This window comes from Varanus komodoensis, unplaced genomic scaffold (genome assembly GCF_004798865.1).
Source record: "Varanus komodoensis strain SLA01 unplaced genomic scaffold, ASM479886v1 scaffold20_1, whole genome shotgun sequence".
In the NCBI taxonomy this organism is placed as follows: domain Eukaryota; kingdom Metazoa; phylum Chordata; class Lepidosauria; order Squamata; family Varanidae; genus Varanus; species Varanus komodoensis.
This window is the reverse complement of record NW_025335587.1, coordinates 18,511,471-18,528,387: the sequence shown is the minus strand read 5'-3', so window position 1 is coordinate 18,528,387 and position 16,917 is coordinate 18,511,471. Positions and strand designations below refer to the sequence as shown.

The following is a 16,917-nucleotide window of genomic DNA, read 5'->3' as shown; positions in this document are numbered from 1 at the left end:
GCTCCTGATTAGCCCTGCTCCCGAGGAGACCTTTCCAGCACGCAGGCGCGCCTCCTCTGGAGGAACCCTCCTGGCTTGTGGAGGAGCCGGCCCAGTGGATGCTTGGATAGGGATGGCTCCAATGCAGTTTGCCCCGAAATGCGTATTTTCGTAGTTTAATCTACAGGGACAAGGGATCTGCACATTAATGGCCTTTTTTATTTCGTGTATTTTGGTGTTTTTAAAGGCCAGTGCAAGGGAGCAGTTGGACTGGGATTTGGGAGACCCAGGTGCTGGTTCCTACTGGGTGGTGTTGAGCCAGCCATGATGCTCGGCCTTGCCTACCTCACAGGGTTGTTGTGAGAATGAAGGCTATGTGAGTCCTCTTGGGTTTCTTGCACAAAATGGCAAGGTGTGAACTTAGCAAACAAATAACAAATTTGGGGTGAGGTGAGAACCCCCAAAGTGTATTTCACTCAGCTTGAATTCCCAGAATGAACCCCATTTCCTTCTCAGTTCCCCACAGAGAGGCCTGATACCGTAACCATGGCAACTTCCAAACCGCCCAGGGACCCGGGAGATCTCGGAGACACCGGATTTCCCTGGATGAGCCGGCTTTGGGCCCCTAAGCGCCACCTTTACTGCTCCACGCTTGGCTCCACAGCAAATCTCTCCTTTTTGCAGAAAAGGGGTGTCCTTTAGACTCTAAAGGGGCCTTTAGACCAGGAAGCACAGGGGAGCCAGCTGATCCCGGCATCTTTTCAGCACCTGGCACCCTTCCTGGCTCCTGCATTTTTCAGGCACCGGGTAGCACCCCAGGGCAGTTTTCGGGCACCCTATTCCCATCCCGCCAAGGCTCGGCCAGCAGAGGGCGCCCTCTGCCCAAGGCGCCCGCCGCTGCAGTTGTCTTCCCTTGTTCTTCCAACACCAATAATTGGACTAATAAATCTTCCGCAGAATGAGAAAAGCGTAATTGGTGAGGAAAAGGGATTGTTTATGTCATCCTGTATTATTTTACCATGTAGCTGAACGGAGAGAGAGAGAGAGAGAGAGAGAAGGGAGAGACCACAATGGGAGACGCTTCCATGGAGAAAGCAAATCTTTCCGTTTCTGATTTTGCTCCTGTGCATGGAAAAGAGGCAGGGAAGGGAAAAGAAGAAAGCTTTCCAGGGTGGGCAGGTGGGGACTAAGGCGAGGCATGCCATAAAGGCCAGGGCGGGGTGCCTTATCCATGGCAGCTTTAATTCTGAGCTCTCCATGGTGCTGAACCTCATTCCCCAGCTCAGTTCACCCCCCCCCCCCCGGGAGCACCCTGCTTTGCTCCTGTGGAGCTGAGACAACATCACCTGTCGTAAAGGTGTCTCCAGTCTCGCCCCAGAGGAATGGTTTCCCCATCCTCTGCTAGCTGATTATTCTAGTTCCACAAGCACCTCCTTCCCAGGTTAGGGTTGGACGGCTGCTCAGGCAAGAGGCTTTGGGGTACCATGCAAAGGGCACCCATGGTCCACGAGCTGCTTCCCCATCCTATCTAGAAGGTAGCCTGGCTGCTTGGCTGCATTTCATTGTCGAAAAAGTATTTTTAAGAGTGACGTACCACTCTGCATCAAAACCAGCACTAAAATGAGCACTGGAAGACAGGAAGATAGATAGATAGATTTGGGAGACTGAATAGGTTGTGTTTGTTTAAAATCCCCTTGGCAATGTTGCTCACTTTGCTCACTTTGCCTTGTTTCGCATTCTTTTTAAAGTATTTGCACATGTTAAGAAAATAAAGATCGAAAAGAAACGATACCAAAAGCAGAAGCAAGACGGGCCGAGGCTCTGTGGCAAAGCCACTGCCTTCCATGTGGGCACACTCACACTTTCTCGCACACTGATAAATGTACCCATTTTGCAGACAGGGAAGACTGAAGGCAGTACTGTGCTCAAGACGGCAGCTGAAGCAGGGGGTTTGGGGTTGTCCCGTTCATCCTGCGTGGAGATCCTAAGGCCACGTTGACTGGTAAGAATGCCCCACTCACTCTGAATTCATGGTGCGATCCTGGGCATGTTAGCCCAGGCATAGGCTCCACTGAATTTAATGGGGCTTATTCCCTATAGGATACAGTATCCCAGCCTCCATTTCAAGGAAAAATGCACATCCATGTATACAGACTGTTCCAAAGAGCCACTGAGAGATAAACTCCAGAAAGTTCAGCCAGCCAAAAATCCAATAAAAAACTTCCTTTCTCCAAGGGTGGGAAGCATATTTTGCAAACACAATTAAGGCAAAAGATCATATTCAAAGGGAAACAGTTTATGTTGGCTATGTGAATCAAAAGGAACGGAACGGAAGATTTTATGGGCTGTGAGGGCTTTAAGTTGTTGTTGTTGTTCTATTTAAATTCAGCTATGACCTGCCCCCCCTCACAGCCCCCTCTGGCCAGACCAGCTTTTCTCTTGCTGTCGCTTTAAATCAATCTTCGTTTCCCCCTCCCCACTGCTGCGCCTTTTTCGTTATATCTCTGTAATGCAAAGCGGATGTTGATGTGAATTGAAGCATTTTAATCTTTCCTGATCAAAATGAAATGCAGACCCAACGGGATTTATAGCAGACTTCCTACACATCCCCTAATTGAAAATAATAACAAACATATTCATTTTTAAATTTTTTTGAAAGAAAAATATAGTCTTGCTGAAACAAGAGAAGAAACAACAATAATAAAAAGACTCCCAAGTTTGGAAGAGAAGAGGCAATCTCTTAATATTCATAAATTCCCCATGATTTTTTATTGGTTAAAAGAAACAAGAACCCCCAAACCTCCAAAACTGCCAAATTGCATGTGAATCAGTCAGGGAATTAAAAAGAGAAAACCATGCCAGAAGTTTGCAAAAGGGATGAACTATGAGCTGTAAGAGAGTTGGGAGTGGTCTGAGGCCAGCTTCCAAAATACTTTTTTTTTTAATCTCATCGTGGCTTCAGATCAAACAGGTTGCATGGGTTTTTGAAGCAGGCCCAAAACCTCAGTGACCTGTTTTGGCCAGAGGCAAATTGAAACATAGGTATGTATCAGAAGCAGCCTTCTTCAAACAACCTGCATGCTCCGTAACGGCCTCCAGTCTTGCTTTAGTGTCTGGACTAAGCCCTAAAAAAGATTTATAGAGAAAATTTTGTTCCATCAATGTTTTGTGGACTCACCCATCTTCTGCTCCGTAGTCTGCTCACTGATGCATTTGGGCTTTCTTTTTTTACCAGAATTTTGTTCTAATCATGCCAATAGATATTAAAGCTCAGGTTCATGAGAGCCAGCATGGCAGCGAGATCCAAATTCTAGTCTCCACCTGATCATGCAGCTTGCTGGGTGACTTTAAGCCAGTCCCTCAGGCTCAGCTGAATCCACCTCACAGGGTTGTTGTTGTGAGGTTAACCTGGAACCATGCAAGGCATCTTGGGTTCCTCGCAAGAGGAAAAAGGCAGGATGCAAACCCAACGTGATCACAATTAATGCTGGCACAAATGTACACAGATCCTTGTCCCCACCCAAAAAATAAAACTTGCTCTCACTCTTTGGTTCTGCTGTCTGTTCAATGAAACTAGATTTTTAAAAACTGGATTTCATTCTACTTTTGTTTAAGTGCGTGAGTGCCAAGGCCCCATAGCCTGTTAGTACAAGGGCAAGCTAATAGGGGCATAATCCTGCCCCCCGTGAAAACTGGCCTGCAGAATTGGCATGACTCAGAAAAGGTTTGTCTGGCTGGCTTTTCCCATACCCTTAATCCAAAGGCCCGAATTTTCTGTAGGGTGCAGAGAGCCCTGGCGAGGTGATCAGGTAGTTGGGACACCTTTCACCTGTGAGGAACAGATCAAGTGGGGTTATAGTTTAGAAGAGGGGTGGGAAGGGGGGAAGACACCTGGCCTGGGGACAGACAACAGTGTGGTTGGGTGTGAGAAGCAACCCAAACGGGCCGAAAGAGCGCCTGTCCAGTTGCCACAGACGCCGGTTGTGGACAGACGTTTCCGGCCCTTCGCGCCGATTCCTCCACTGTTCTCAAACAGCCGAAACGTCTCTTCTAAGACTGAGGGACTGGGAGGAAGGCCAAGGGCTTGTCCTGCCCTTGTTTGCTGCTTGCTCTCTTGCTTCTAGATGTGGTTTGCCTGCCGGATCCGGCCCTCAAAACCTTCTCTGCAATGCAAGGCAGCCCTGGAGCCAAACGCCCTTGCTTTAAACAGAGACGCCTCCTCGGCAGCTGTTCAGAGGACGGTGCCTTGCAGACAAGGACACCTGGCCACCGGAGGCCCATCCGTCCGCACCTTACGTCCCAGGTGAGGGTAGAAAGCCAGGGAAACGTGTTCTTTGAATATTTTTTATTGAAAGGACTCATCAAAAAAATGGAACAGATAGATACCCGAATAACCGGCACATTTCTAATCATCTCTCTTTAAAAAAAAATTAAAACAATATATAGCACACTGTCGAGGTGATATTTTAAATTTTAGTATATTTTTAAATGTTTGTGGTGGGGCTTTCTGCCCCCCTTGGTTGTTCTGGAGTGAAAAATAAAAACCTGAGGTTTATTCCTGCATAATTTTTTTTATTATACCCTGCAGTATAAAAGAGATTGTGTTGTTTCATCCATTCTCTCAGTGTTGCATCGCTATTTGAATGATTATATATTAGGAGGGGGTGTCCCCTCTAAAGTCCCTTTGAAAAGGATTTAAAAAAGGTTTTCAACCCCTTTTTCTTCATTTCCTAAAAGTGGTCCTGATGGCACATGATTGTCTTCGGACAAGCAGGGTAAACATTTTTTTTTTTTTTGTTCAGCCACAAAAAGTCAAAAGAAAACCAATATTTTCTTTCATTCACAAAGAGCTAAATAGGTCTTCATTTACAATAGGTATGTTCACATAAAATGAAAAAAGAACAATTAAATGTGATGAGTTAAACTCTAATTATGTACACTCCAATGTACAACTCTAAATAAATTAATACAAATTTTTGCATATTTTGGGATTTGTATAGCTTATTTACAGAAATTACCATTTATTCCATAAATATTAGGTTTCTTTTTCCTTTTTAATTTTTTTTCCTGGTACACAGGGAGAGTCCGAAAAGAGAAAGAAAGAGAAAGTCACGTGGATTGTACCAATTCTGAAATTTTGGGTTTGTTGTTTTGTGTCAGTATCTTATGGCCCTTCAAGAATGACGGGTAAATGGGTAACAGCTTGAAAAGTTTTGCTTCTCTCATCTGCATTGTCTCGCACGAACCTTCCATGTTCGTTCTGCTAGAATTTGTTGTTTTTAAAAAAAACTTTCTCCCACTTTCTTGCTTTAGATAACAGGACCCAAAGCAGTGTCTGATTCGAGAGTTTGTTCCAATAAACCATGAAAAAAAGCCAAATGCCTTTCCAACAGTGATTCAGAAATTGAAACAGTTAGAAGCGAGTGCCCTTTAAGCATCCATCCAACACGACGCCCTCCGGGACCCTCCATAAATGTGGTAATATAATATAGGTAGTCTTGTTCAGACCGCAATCTGGTCTCAGCCAAAGTAGGAGACAAGAAGAATTCGGGACCTTTGCTGTGAAATCTCCAGAGCGAAGGCCGGGTGTATCTGGAGGCCGGTGGCAAGGAAAGGTTGAATCCCAGAACGTGGGACCAGCGCTGGATGGATCTCGGCTTCGTCCCACCCAGTTATACCGCTGGATCGTAACACGCTCCCCTTGGCGATCCAGCGGAGGTGGTGGGACCTCCCACTCGGCCGTCTCTGTTCCTCGTTCTCCCCGCCCGCTCTTAAAATCCCACTCCACCTCGCTATAAAATAAATACACTGTGCTGTACACATCATCCCGTCCGAAGGAGCCGCCTCGGTGGCCAGTCACTTGGGGGACTCCCGGCTAGGGGAGACGTCTCGCTGGCTTTCCAAGCCACTAACTAGTCTTTGGATGTTCTGAAGTTCATTGATGGAATCCTTTAAGGAGCCCTTGGGGGACAACGACGCCCTCTGGCCACTGGGCTTGTGGACGGGGTGGTCCGAGAGGGGGCTCGACTCCCTGCTGCTCCCGGGCTTGGAGCCTTCTGAACTGGTGTTCAAGCCGGCGGGCAGGCTGGTGGTGAGGAGGTTGGTGCTGGGTGGGATGGCGACCGGGATCTGGTAAGGGCTGAACCGCAGGCGAGGACGGGCGTTGCTCAGGAAGGGGTTCCGGGACAAGGAGCTGGAGGCCGTGCTCGTTGCTGGTATCGCGGACGCGGCGGCGGCGGCCGCTGCCATGTAAGTGTACGGGTAAGGGAAGAGTCCGCCAAAGGTGGGCACCGGGATTCCCTGAAATGAGAAAGAAAAGCTCAGATTCTGCAGGTGCGGAAATACCCCGAGGAAACACCGGAGCCGAGCTGGAGAACGACCCGAGGGCCTTCCTCGGGCCGGTTGGCCTGTCTTTCCTGGTGGAGACACGCCTTCGGCGCAACACATACTGCCGTGTTACCTGCTTTGCGAGCCAGTGTGATCGGAAGGGTGGCCTGGGACTCGGGAGGTGTGCGGGTTCAAGGCCCCACTCGGCCAGGAAGCTGCCTGGCTGCCTTCGCACCGGTCGAGGACTCTCGACCCAGCCTGCCTCACAGGGCGCTGATAAGTCGCTTTGGGTTCCTTGCAGGCCGATGTGCGAAACGGACGCGGGACAGCTGCCCCTCCTGCCACGACGGGTCCCGGGGTGGCACGGATGCGATCAAGGCCAGCCCTGACCCTGGTCACCGGGAGGGCCGGTGCAGCACCTGCGGACGGCCCCCCGTTTGGACGAGGAGAGGATCCCGAGTCCGTCCTCCCCAACACCTCGGCTCAGCTCTTAGGCCGAGCTTAGCACATGGGGGAGGGTCTGTGGCTCAGCGGCGGAACAGCCGGTCTGCAAGGTCTCGAGTCCAATTGTGGAACCTTCTCCTGAAAAGTCCGTGATGGGAAAAGAGCCTTCTCTGCTTGAGCCCTGGAGAGCGGACACGCGATCGCGAGGCGGACCCACAGCCTGGCTTCGGACGGCACAGTGATTCAGGCTCGCCCGTCACATGTGGTTTGCCACTGCACTGTATGTTGCTGTCGAAACATTATCCCTGCTGTCTTGGCGGGGTTCAGACGACAAAACCTGTTGGCAGGTAAAAAATTGCTCCCCCTTTTTGCTGCTGTTGCGTGGGCTGAATTTGTGCTCTGCATTCGGGAGAGGGGGGATGGGTTCCGTGGGGGGGAAGCTGGTCTCCCCCCCAAACCCTTGGAATGTGCCCTCCGTGTCTCCCAGGTGTTCCTGCGATCCCCCCAAATGTTGCGGGGGGGCAACACACCATCAACACCAGTGGCAACTTTGCTCTTTCGCAGGAAGCAGGGGAAAATCACAGCATAAAGGAGAAAGGTAGTTTTCACTGGAATTACAACTTGGGGTAGGATATTTATATGTATATATTTATGTTTCTATTTATGTGTATTTAAATACAATTCCTGGCACCAACACTTTTCTCTTTTCGGCACCAGGTGAAAACCTTTTTATTTTCCCATTGTTTTAATTGCTAATTGGCCTTAATTGTGGTTTTATATTTATCACTGAATGCTGTACCATTTTTATCCTATTTTATCTGCGCTTCTTGTAAACCATCCCGAGATGCCAGTGATGGAATGGTACATGAAAGCTTTAAATGAATATATTTATATTTATATTATTTATATCCTGCCTTTTTCTTGCAAAGAACCAAAGGTGGCATGCACAGCTCCCCCTTTCCATTGTCTCTTCACAACAACCCTGTAAGGGAGGTTACGCTGGGAGTCGGCACAATTGTTCTTGGCCACGTGGGGAGTCAAAGCCAAGCCTCCCAGTTCCCCTTCCGACACTCTTAAGCTCTCCCACACGGATTAAACTCCCTCCGCACAGTCCTGCCCCCCCACTCCCTGCAGCTGCCTTTCCAAATGCGAACCCAGGATGTTGCCTTTCCCACAAACCCATGAGAGCCTGCGACTTCAGGGGCCCCATCACCAGCCCTGAGGAAGCTTTCCTTTGCAACACTCAGTACGAGGACACACAGATCAAGGCTTGCTGTATTTTCCGAACGCTTATTCGACTGAAAGATGACCTAACTTCCTGCATGCCTTCATGTGGACTAGAAACAGCCTGTGCCCAAAGCACATTCCCATCCCCCCCCAACACGCAGCTTCTCTTTGATCCCACCCAGAGGAAACTCTTATCCAGGCAGCAAATGCTGCGTAAGAGCAATTTTCTGAGCGCCTACGCAGGAGTAAGACTGGCCGAGTTCCATGGAAAGTGTCCCTAGCATAGTTGTCTCCAATTAGAAAGAACTCTAGGCAGGCCTTCAAACAGAGAACTTGTAGGGCCCAGTCCTGGGAATTTAAGACTTTTTTCTGTCTATGCATGCATAGGATGATAGGATTTTTTCTGCCTGAATGCACACAGGATTCTAAAAACAGGATTGGACTCTTTTCTGCTTCAACATGCGTAGGATCTCACCCACTGGGTGCAATCCTGAGAATGCACCGGCCTACTTGGATCACAGGCAGACTGCTGGAACAACACGTGGCGTCTAATTCTGGTTTCTACGCCACAGAAAGTGGCGAAATGCTTGGACGAAGGGTTACAGTGGGAAGAAAAAATTTCACACGTGTGACCAAAAGGAAAGGAGGACCCCAGTGTGAACACACGTTGTGTATGCTAGTTTAGAGGTACACATGCAGACGCAGAAATAAATGTAGACCCTTCGTGGGAGCATCAGAAGCTGCCCTCTGCAGCGTCAGATCGTCCAGCTCAGTACCGCTGACACCGGCCATCAGTCGCTGCACAGAATTTCAGGCAGGGGCTCACCGATCCGGCCCTGGGACCTCGGACATGGGAAGCTGGTGCTCCTTCACTGAGCTATGACCCTCCCTCTAAAAACAAAGCAAGGTTCTAGTCCCCATGGTTCTGAACAAAGGGTTTATTTAAATAGGAAGGTAAGAAGCTGTCTCAGACAGGGTCAGACCCTGGGACCATCTAGTCTATTGCTGACAACACTAACTGGCAGGGACATTTCTCTGGGGTTTCGGGTAGGAATTTTGCCAGCCCTCCTGGCAAAGCATGGGATTGAACCCCCAACCTTCTACGGGCACTCCAGGCCTGGGCAGTATGTCATATGAGCTTGCTTTTCCCATGTGCTCACAGTGGGTGGGTCACCTTCTGGAACGGTTCTCCAGCCCTAAATCAGAACTGGACACAACAGCACTTTAAATCAAGGGTGGCCTTCTGGTCAGCCCTTTAAAAAGAGGACTGTCCCCCAGAAAGAGGCCACATGGACACACTGGCCCTGCCTGCAGAACCACACTGGCCAGGTGGCAAATGCACAATGCGAGTACACAGAAAACCCACCAAGCAATAAAAACTACCCAGCATAGCTTGACACAGGCTAGAACCTCTGTCTTCGACTTAGGGCCGTCCATACTCTGGGCTGCACCTCCCATCAGCCCCAGCCAGCAGGAATGCAAAAGACCCTGGAGGGCACTGGAAAAGCCTGGGGCAGATATGCAGAGAAGTGGCTGGAGAGCTACTTCACCGGCCTTCGCATAGCCAGGTACAGTGAGAGCACCGGGAAATTAAAAAAGAGCCGCATCTGCTTGGAGCACCGGAAAGGTTCTTCGCCACAGCGGAGCCGGCCGTTGGCCGTGTTAATGTATCGCTGGATGCCAATTCAAGCTGAGCTCATTTTGGGGCTAGTCAGATGTTTATCTGACATGAGCAATACCCTGTCTAAAGCTGTGCTTGTTGCACTAATACGCAGGCACACGCACATCCCCTACGCCAAGGAAAAGCTAAACTTTATTTATTTTACGCACGGTCTTTGTATACTGCACCACATCTAAGCAGATTCCAAAGTAGTGATCAATAACATGACAAAAACAGATGAAAGAACAAACAAATGTATTAAAATGTGCAAACACTGCTGGTCATTTCCGCTCTGCATCTGCTGGTCCCATCTTTTCCAGCGCCCTTCATCCAACCTTACATCCTCCAGATGTGTTGGACTACAAGCCACATCATCCATGCACTCTGCTAGCTGAGGATGATGGGGATTTTTAGCCCGCCACACCTGACGAGAGCCAAGTTGCATGAAGGCCACATTAAGGCTTTGCTTAGCTCCGTAAGGCCTAGAAACGTTCTGGACCCTGGAAAGTAAGAGGGTCCCAGCTGCTGAAATATACAACTAACAAATACCTAACTCCAAAGGTATTTGTGGGGGCAATTCCTCCCCCTTACCAAGGTTTCAGACAAAGCTGCATTATTGTTTCCAATAATTTATTCATCCCCTGAACTATTGTCTTGAGAGAGATCCAAATGGTGCCAAGATCCAGTCGGTTCTCTCTTCGTGTCAAACTTGAAACGTTCTTTGCTTGGACACTTGGAGGAGAAATTAGATAATTGCAAACTGAATTCACCCTAGACTGTTTTTAGCTTGATGGATCGCTGTTTTTTTGTTTGCTCCGGCTTTGTCGCAACTAGATTATACTGTTTAAAACATTTAAGGCCTCTGGTGGAGAAGCATAGTGTGGAACAACCGTGTACCCTCGAGCCAGGAAAAAGAATCTAATCAGCTTTAACGAAAACGAAATACGCGTGCAATGCCAATTCTATCCTGTCTTCAAAATCTACATTATTCAGGTGAGGCTATTTGCCCCGTGAATTCAATATGATCACCTCCACAGTCACACACACACAAGGACTCTTTCCTTATCCGCTGCTACCTGATCCTTTGAACTGCAGATACGGGGAATTTAACCTGGGTCCTTGCCCGGTAAGCACCAATCCTTTCCAAGTTTTGAAATGTCTCTTAGAGCCTGGCAGGCGCAGCCTGAAGGACAATAACGTGGTGTTTCTATTGCAATTTTAGCCCCACCTTTTGAATTTCGTCCTGTCCCCTTTGCCATTGTGGAATGCAAACCCCACCAGGTTCTCCAAAATGGAGGGGAGCCCTTGGGATGGAAGAGGCACCTCACCCTGGCCTGAGGCCTTGCCCCCCCCCCCCCGGCTTAGTATTTCAGTCTGACTAGGAGAAGGGATTGGAGAGCGCCACGCTGTGCTAGCGCCAGCTGCAAATGACAGATTTGGCTAGGGCTTCTGTGTAGCCTGAAATGTCTGATCCTGCCTCAGCTTGGAAGCTAAGCGGGGTCGGGCCTGGCTGAAATTTGGATGGGTGACTTAACTGCTGTGAACCTCCCAGAGCGCTTTGGCTATGGGCCATATGGAAATGCAGTGGGCGGTGATGATGATGATAACTTCCTTCCTCTTCCTCCACAGAAACATCTCAAGTTACAACGAGAAAGAAACGCCTGGTGATCTGGAGCAATGGTGTGGAGCGTTTAGGGGAGAGAACTGCTCTGGATATCCCAACCGGGTTCGGACAACATGGATTCTCTCGCCGTCTGAACCCAGAGAAGATCACTGACCGTGGTCAATGACTCACGGTTCACAAGCTGGTGACAGACGGTGGGTGCTCCTCATGGGTTGTCTGTGGTTCACACGCAGTGGAACACGGGCCCCGGGCAACGCAAGAGCCCACTTTTCAGAAACCCCTCCAGTGACGGCTGTGTTGTCCGAACACTGTCATTCCTTTGATCAGGAATTCAGGTGCTGGGGGGGGGGGGCGGGTAAGGGATGAGTTAACCTGACCCTCCCCCTGAATGCAGCCCCAAAATGAATTTCGCTGCTTCATTTAGAAAGAAATGTGGGAGATCCCTCCTTATTCGGCCAGTTTAAACGTGTCACCTGTGCAGAGATGCAGTTGCGTTGGAAGCCCGAACGGAGCACCGCCCATGCTTATTTATCTGGCCAGGGCGACTTCTTTTCTTTTCTTTTATAACTTTTCTAACTTCTTTTATAGCGTTTATATTTTTTATTTATTTTATATTATTAATTTTAATTTTATATTGTTATTTTTACATTGTATTGTATTTTATTGTGTTGTAAGCCGCCCCGAGGCTTCGGCAAGGGGCGGCATAGAAATGTTATAATAATAATAATAATAATAATAATAATAATAATAATAATAATAATAATAATAATGCCCCGTTCTCAGCAGGCCTGGGAGAAGCCCCAGCTTTGAAGCCATCCAAAAATAGGTGTGGGAGAAGCCTAAGGGGGGGAGCAAACTCACAACCCCCCACTGAGGACTGCAGGTGCAAGAAAATGGCAGTGGGGGGTTCAGGGCACGGAAATGGGCTTGGAGCAGAAGGGCAGGAACCCCACATGGGCGCGCCCTGCGCTGCAACATTTTGTTACAGTTCCCATTGGGTTGGCACCTGTTTCCCTTCCCTCTCCTTCTGCCGGCATCTTTGTCAGGTGCCTCAGGGCAGTGGGTTTCTTTGGTCGCTTTGCTCCTCCGACAAACCCCAATTGTAATAGTCCTCGAAGTCACGGCAAAACTAGGCCTTGAGATCCTTAGGAAGCGGGGACAAATCCGACAGCTCTGTTAATGCCACACGAAGAGATGCATCCCCAGACTGACATGAAAGCCCCATTTGTAAAATGCCAGGCAAAATTAAGCCAAAAGGGACCTGGAAAAAGTGTTTAAAACATTATAAAGGAAAATCCGGAACTGCCCAACAATTGGACTTGACGCAAATGTCTGCTTTTTGGGTGAGGGGTCATTTCATCTGCTTTTTAATTTACATATTTCATGGCTGTAATAAATGCGATTTTAATTCAAGACGAGGTCTAAAAGAGCCAGTAGATTAATCAGTTTGGGGAGCCAGCTAGTGAGGATGTGAGTTTTGTTTCTGGTGTGTTACTGTAACGGCTGGCAAATTGCTTTGCAACCCTTTCCTCCACTTCTTTCCACCTTTCCCAGGATGCCCATAATCCTCTGAGTTTGGAGAGCTACTGGCAATTCCTCATTGCAAAGGATTTAAAACAAGAGAAACCGAAAGATTAAGACTAGATGGTTTTGCTCTGGCACAACACAGAGTAACATGAATGCTTGGAGAACGGTGGAGAAAAGAGCTGTTCTGGGGTACTGCTGGGGTACATTCTAGCACAGGAAGCTACCTGAGACCGTACGGAGAAGCATTCCGGATCAGACCCAAGAGAACCTTTTCTAGCCCATCATTCCGTGCTCACAAGAGCCAACACCACCAACAGGACAAGGGCAGGAAGGATGAATGCCAGGACCACGTCATTGCCAGACCATCGCTCTAACCCAACCTTCCCCGGACTGCGACTTTTTCGATGACAGAGCTCAGAATTTCAGACCAGACTGGCTGGGAATGATGGGAGCTGTACTCCACCCCATATGGGGTGCACCGATTTGGCAATGGAGGTGATAAAGGGCTATGAGGCATGAAATGCATACGTCTGGTTTTAAAAGGTTACTCTGCCCAGAGAGCAGATTCATGTGACGCTGGGCAGAGCGACCTAAGAGCCCAAATTGCGGATGGGGAACGCTTGCCCCGGTGCCTCTTCCTGCCATCCCAGGCTCACCTTCAGTTGAAATCCTATGTGCCAAACCCCAAACCCAAACCCAATCCCAGCCTGAGCGAAAGAGGGCGCCTCCTCGGCTGAGCACGGTGTTCTGGCATCTAATCTCAGCAGGCAAAATGCTTTTCATTTTCTCTCCTTATTATTGTTAAACCGAAGGGCAGAAACATTCAAAAGCAAAACAATGCCAGCCTGCCGGACCCGCACTGGTATGCTCGCCTTGTGCGCTTGGGCAAGTCCCTCAGCCCAAAGCTGGACTATGGGGGACTTCACCAAACCGCACGCTCAGATCTCTGAAAGAACCAACCCCGTGACTCCTCAGGGGCTGATCCAGGATCGGGCACAGAAGAAGAGACCTGCGGGATCAAGCCCGGGTCTATCCGGTCCAGCATTCTGCTCACGCAAGGCCCACCAGCTGCCGATGCGAAGCCCAAGGCCTGGAGCGCAATGGCACCCCCCACCCATGTTCCCCAGCAACTGGTGCACGTAAGCCTGCTGTCTCCGATACTGGAGGAGGCAACAGCCATGAGGACTAGCAGACGTCTTCCCCGGGAACGTCTCCAATCTCCTTTTAAAGTCACCGCAAGGTTGCATGGGAGCGAAGGCCTCCATTTAACTCTGCCCGGTTACCCAGAATCCCCCACTGACCATCTTCAAGGGGTGAAGCCATTCGGACTTGGCCGCCTTCTCCCCAGCTGGCGGCCACCGACGCGGCTCATGGCCGCGGATTCCACACTTCAAGTCCCTCCGTCCAAATGCGCTTGGCCCCCTACGTCGGCTCCCTCCCTGTGTCCTCAGCCTCGTGGGAACAGCCCGACGTCCAGCCGCAGGGAGACGGGGGGACCCCCCCTCCTGTTCCCTTTCCCGGACCCCTGGCATCCGCTTCCACACGACTCTCCTGTCTCTCCGGAGCTGCCTTCCTCGAGGGCTGCAAATCTGCACCTGTCCTCCACTGGCCCCGTGCGCGTGCCAGGTCCCCTTTCCATTCCCGCCCCGCGTAAATCCACAACCGTGTTTGGTGCATCGCGAGGGACGACGAGGCACAGACGGGTTAAACCACGAGTTGTCTGGGGAAGGTGGGTGTGGCAGTCCAACCCCTCTGGAGTGGGCACCCAGTTGGGGAAGGCTGGGATGGGCCAGCCCCAGAGGTGCGGGGTTGGGGGATCTTTTGCTGGAGTTGAGTTGGGGTGGTGGAAACAGCCCCAGTCTGAGGAAGATGGAAATGCCCCGATCGAGCGCCGCTCAGACGGAACCGCAGGCTCTGTGGAAGGGCTGGATATTTCAGACCTGCAAGCCCAGGCATTTCAGGCCGGTCTGAGTGGGGGCAAAGGTAAGCTCAGAACTGAACACCTGTCCTTCCGCGTTCAGGGGCAAACCCTTGGTGCACCGGGGGGGGGGGGGCTCAGATCCCACATCAGCCCGCCTGCCCTACTCTGGGCAGCCCTTGGCCCACCTGGAAGCCCACGCCCCACCTTGCCGCCTTACCTGAGAAGCCAACATGTGCTGGGAGAGGTGGAAGGGGAAGGGGGCGGCTGCACCGGGAGTCCCCTGCGTGGCCGGGAGCCCCCCGTTTTCCAGACCGCTGCTGCTGGCCACGGACGCCAGCAAGTGTCCCATGCCCATGGCGGAGAAGGCCCCGGGGGCCATGGCAAACTGTCCCGGGTGGATGAAGAACGGCTGCCCGGCGCTCAGCGGGTTGAAGAACTGCTGGCCGTGGAGGCCCGAGAGGGCCAGGCTCTGGAGGTGCCCGGCGCTCAGGTGCGGGGGGCTGTCCGTCTGTACCATCAGCGGGGTGAAGGCCTCCTTGCTGCCCCCCAGCGGCGTGGAGTCGCCCTGGGCCTCCTTCTTGGAGCCCTCGTGCGGCAGCGGCAGCTCTTTCCTCCGGCCCTCCTGTTTGTCCTTCTCCAAGCCCAGCGGGTTGAAAATGACCCCCTCCAAGCTGTCCTTGGAGGTCTCGCTGGCTTTGCCGCTCCTCTCCTTCCCGGCCTCGTCTCCTTGCAAGCAGGAGCTGCCATTGCTGCGAGGGCTGCAGTTCCCCAGGCTGGGACTGGGCCTCTTCCCTTCCGGGAGCTTTTCTAGTTCTTGGTCACTACCTTTGTCTTCTGCAGAGAGAGAGAGACAGAGAGACAGAGAGAGAGAGAGAGACAGAGAGAGACAGAGAGACAGAGAGAGACAGAGAGACAGAGAGAGACAGAGAGAGACAGAGAGAGAGAGAGAGACAGAGAGAGAGAGAGACAGAGAGAGAGGGAGAGAGCTTTTTAAAATCCTTCTGTTAAATTCAGCAGGGGCCAGAAAGTGGTGGCTGCCCAAATGGAGCTGGACAACCATGCCCATAATCCCCAGCCAGCTTGAGTTGATAGGAATCGGATCTGGGAAGGTCTGAAATTCTCCCATCACTGGATTAAACAATTACTTTTAAGCTGACTGATCACTTTGTGTGAGCAACTTGAGGCAAATAAAACTGCGTACACACACGGAAACCTCTAGAGAGTCACTTGTGTGGCATTCAAGGCAGTGAGAAGCAACTTATAAAGCTGACTATGGATGGTAAGGAGGAAAAGCCATTATCAGTAACTTCCTTTTAGTAACTGCTTCTGACACCCATCACAGCAAACACACCAGCACCCAAACGGCCTCAAAAGTAAGTAAGTGTTCCCTCAATTTACTGCTGTATGGATTAAAACTGGACTTAAAATAATCAATATGTCATAAGCTGCCTCGGACAAGGACTTTATGGTGCATCATTGGAACAAAAGGACAGTTTTAATATGGCTGTTTGGAAGAGCACATTACGAACTTACATTATCGGTATGCGTCCCAAACTCACATTCTCAGGCTTAAATTTATAGCTCTCGGGGACTAACACTGGACCTTATCCATTAAACCAGGGTTTGCCAGCTCCTTTGGACAAAAGTCTGACATGCAGTATGATCCTATGCATTTCTGCTCAGGAGTAAGAAGGCCATTAGTGATGGAAAGTACCAAATTCTACACACGCTTACACAGAAGTTTGCTATCCAGGGGTTGTCTGGATTTTGTACGTGTGTGTGTGTGTATACAGAACTGCAATCGATTAATTGCAATTAATTGTTAGCTTATTCCGAATTACTCCTGAAAGGAATTAATTAAATGTTCTCCTGGCACGGCCTCTTTATTTAGCTTAAAGAAAGAGACTTATTGTGCTTATCCATGGCAGTACAGTACAATAAATCAACCAACTTTGTAGTTGATTAACCTTTCCAGTTAAAGCTTAAAAGGTGGGGAAATTGACACGATCTGTCAAGAACGGAACAGGAGGGCTCAAGGGGGAGCAAACTGTGCCTTCAGCAGACACCAGAGGGTGGTCGAGAACATGGCCACTGGTTCCAAAACATGGACCAATTCTCAGTAGGAAAGCTATTGAACAAATAGAGGGAGATTATAAAAATATTGTTTTTCCCCTCTCCCCAAAGTGTGTGCACAATAAAACCATGCTG

At 50.0% G+C, this 16,917-nt stretch overlaps 1 protein-coding gene across 1 annotated transcript in view; it reads right to left on the bottom strand.

The window, feature by feature from the left end:
* Positions 1-4,318: 4,318 nt before the first annotated feature.
* The window catches only part of TBX2 (T-box transcription factor 2), a 30,712-nt gene continuing 18,113 nt past the window's right edge, over positions 4,319-16,917 (bottom strand). Inside the window, exons 6-7 of the mRNA XM_044430460.1 lie at positions 14,927-15,543; positions 4,319-6,279 (exon numbers count right to left, since the gene is read on the bottom strand). Of these exons, the coding sequence (XP_044286395.1) occupies positions 5,836-6,279; positions 14,927-15,543 (1,061 nt within the window). The 3' untranslated portion in view covers positions 4,319-5,835. The remainder of the gene's footprint in view (positions 6,280-14,926; positions 15,544-16,917) is intronic.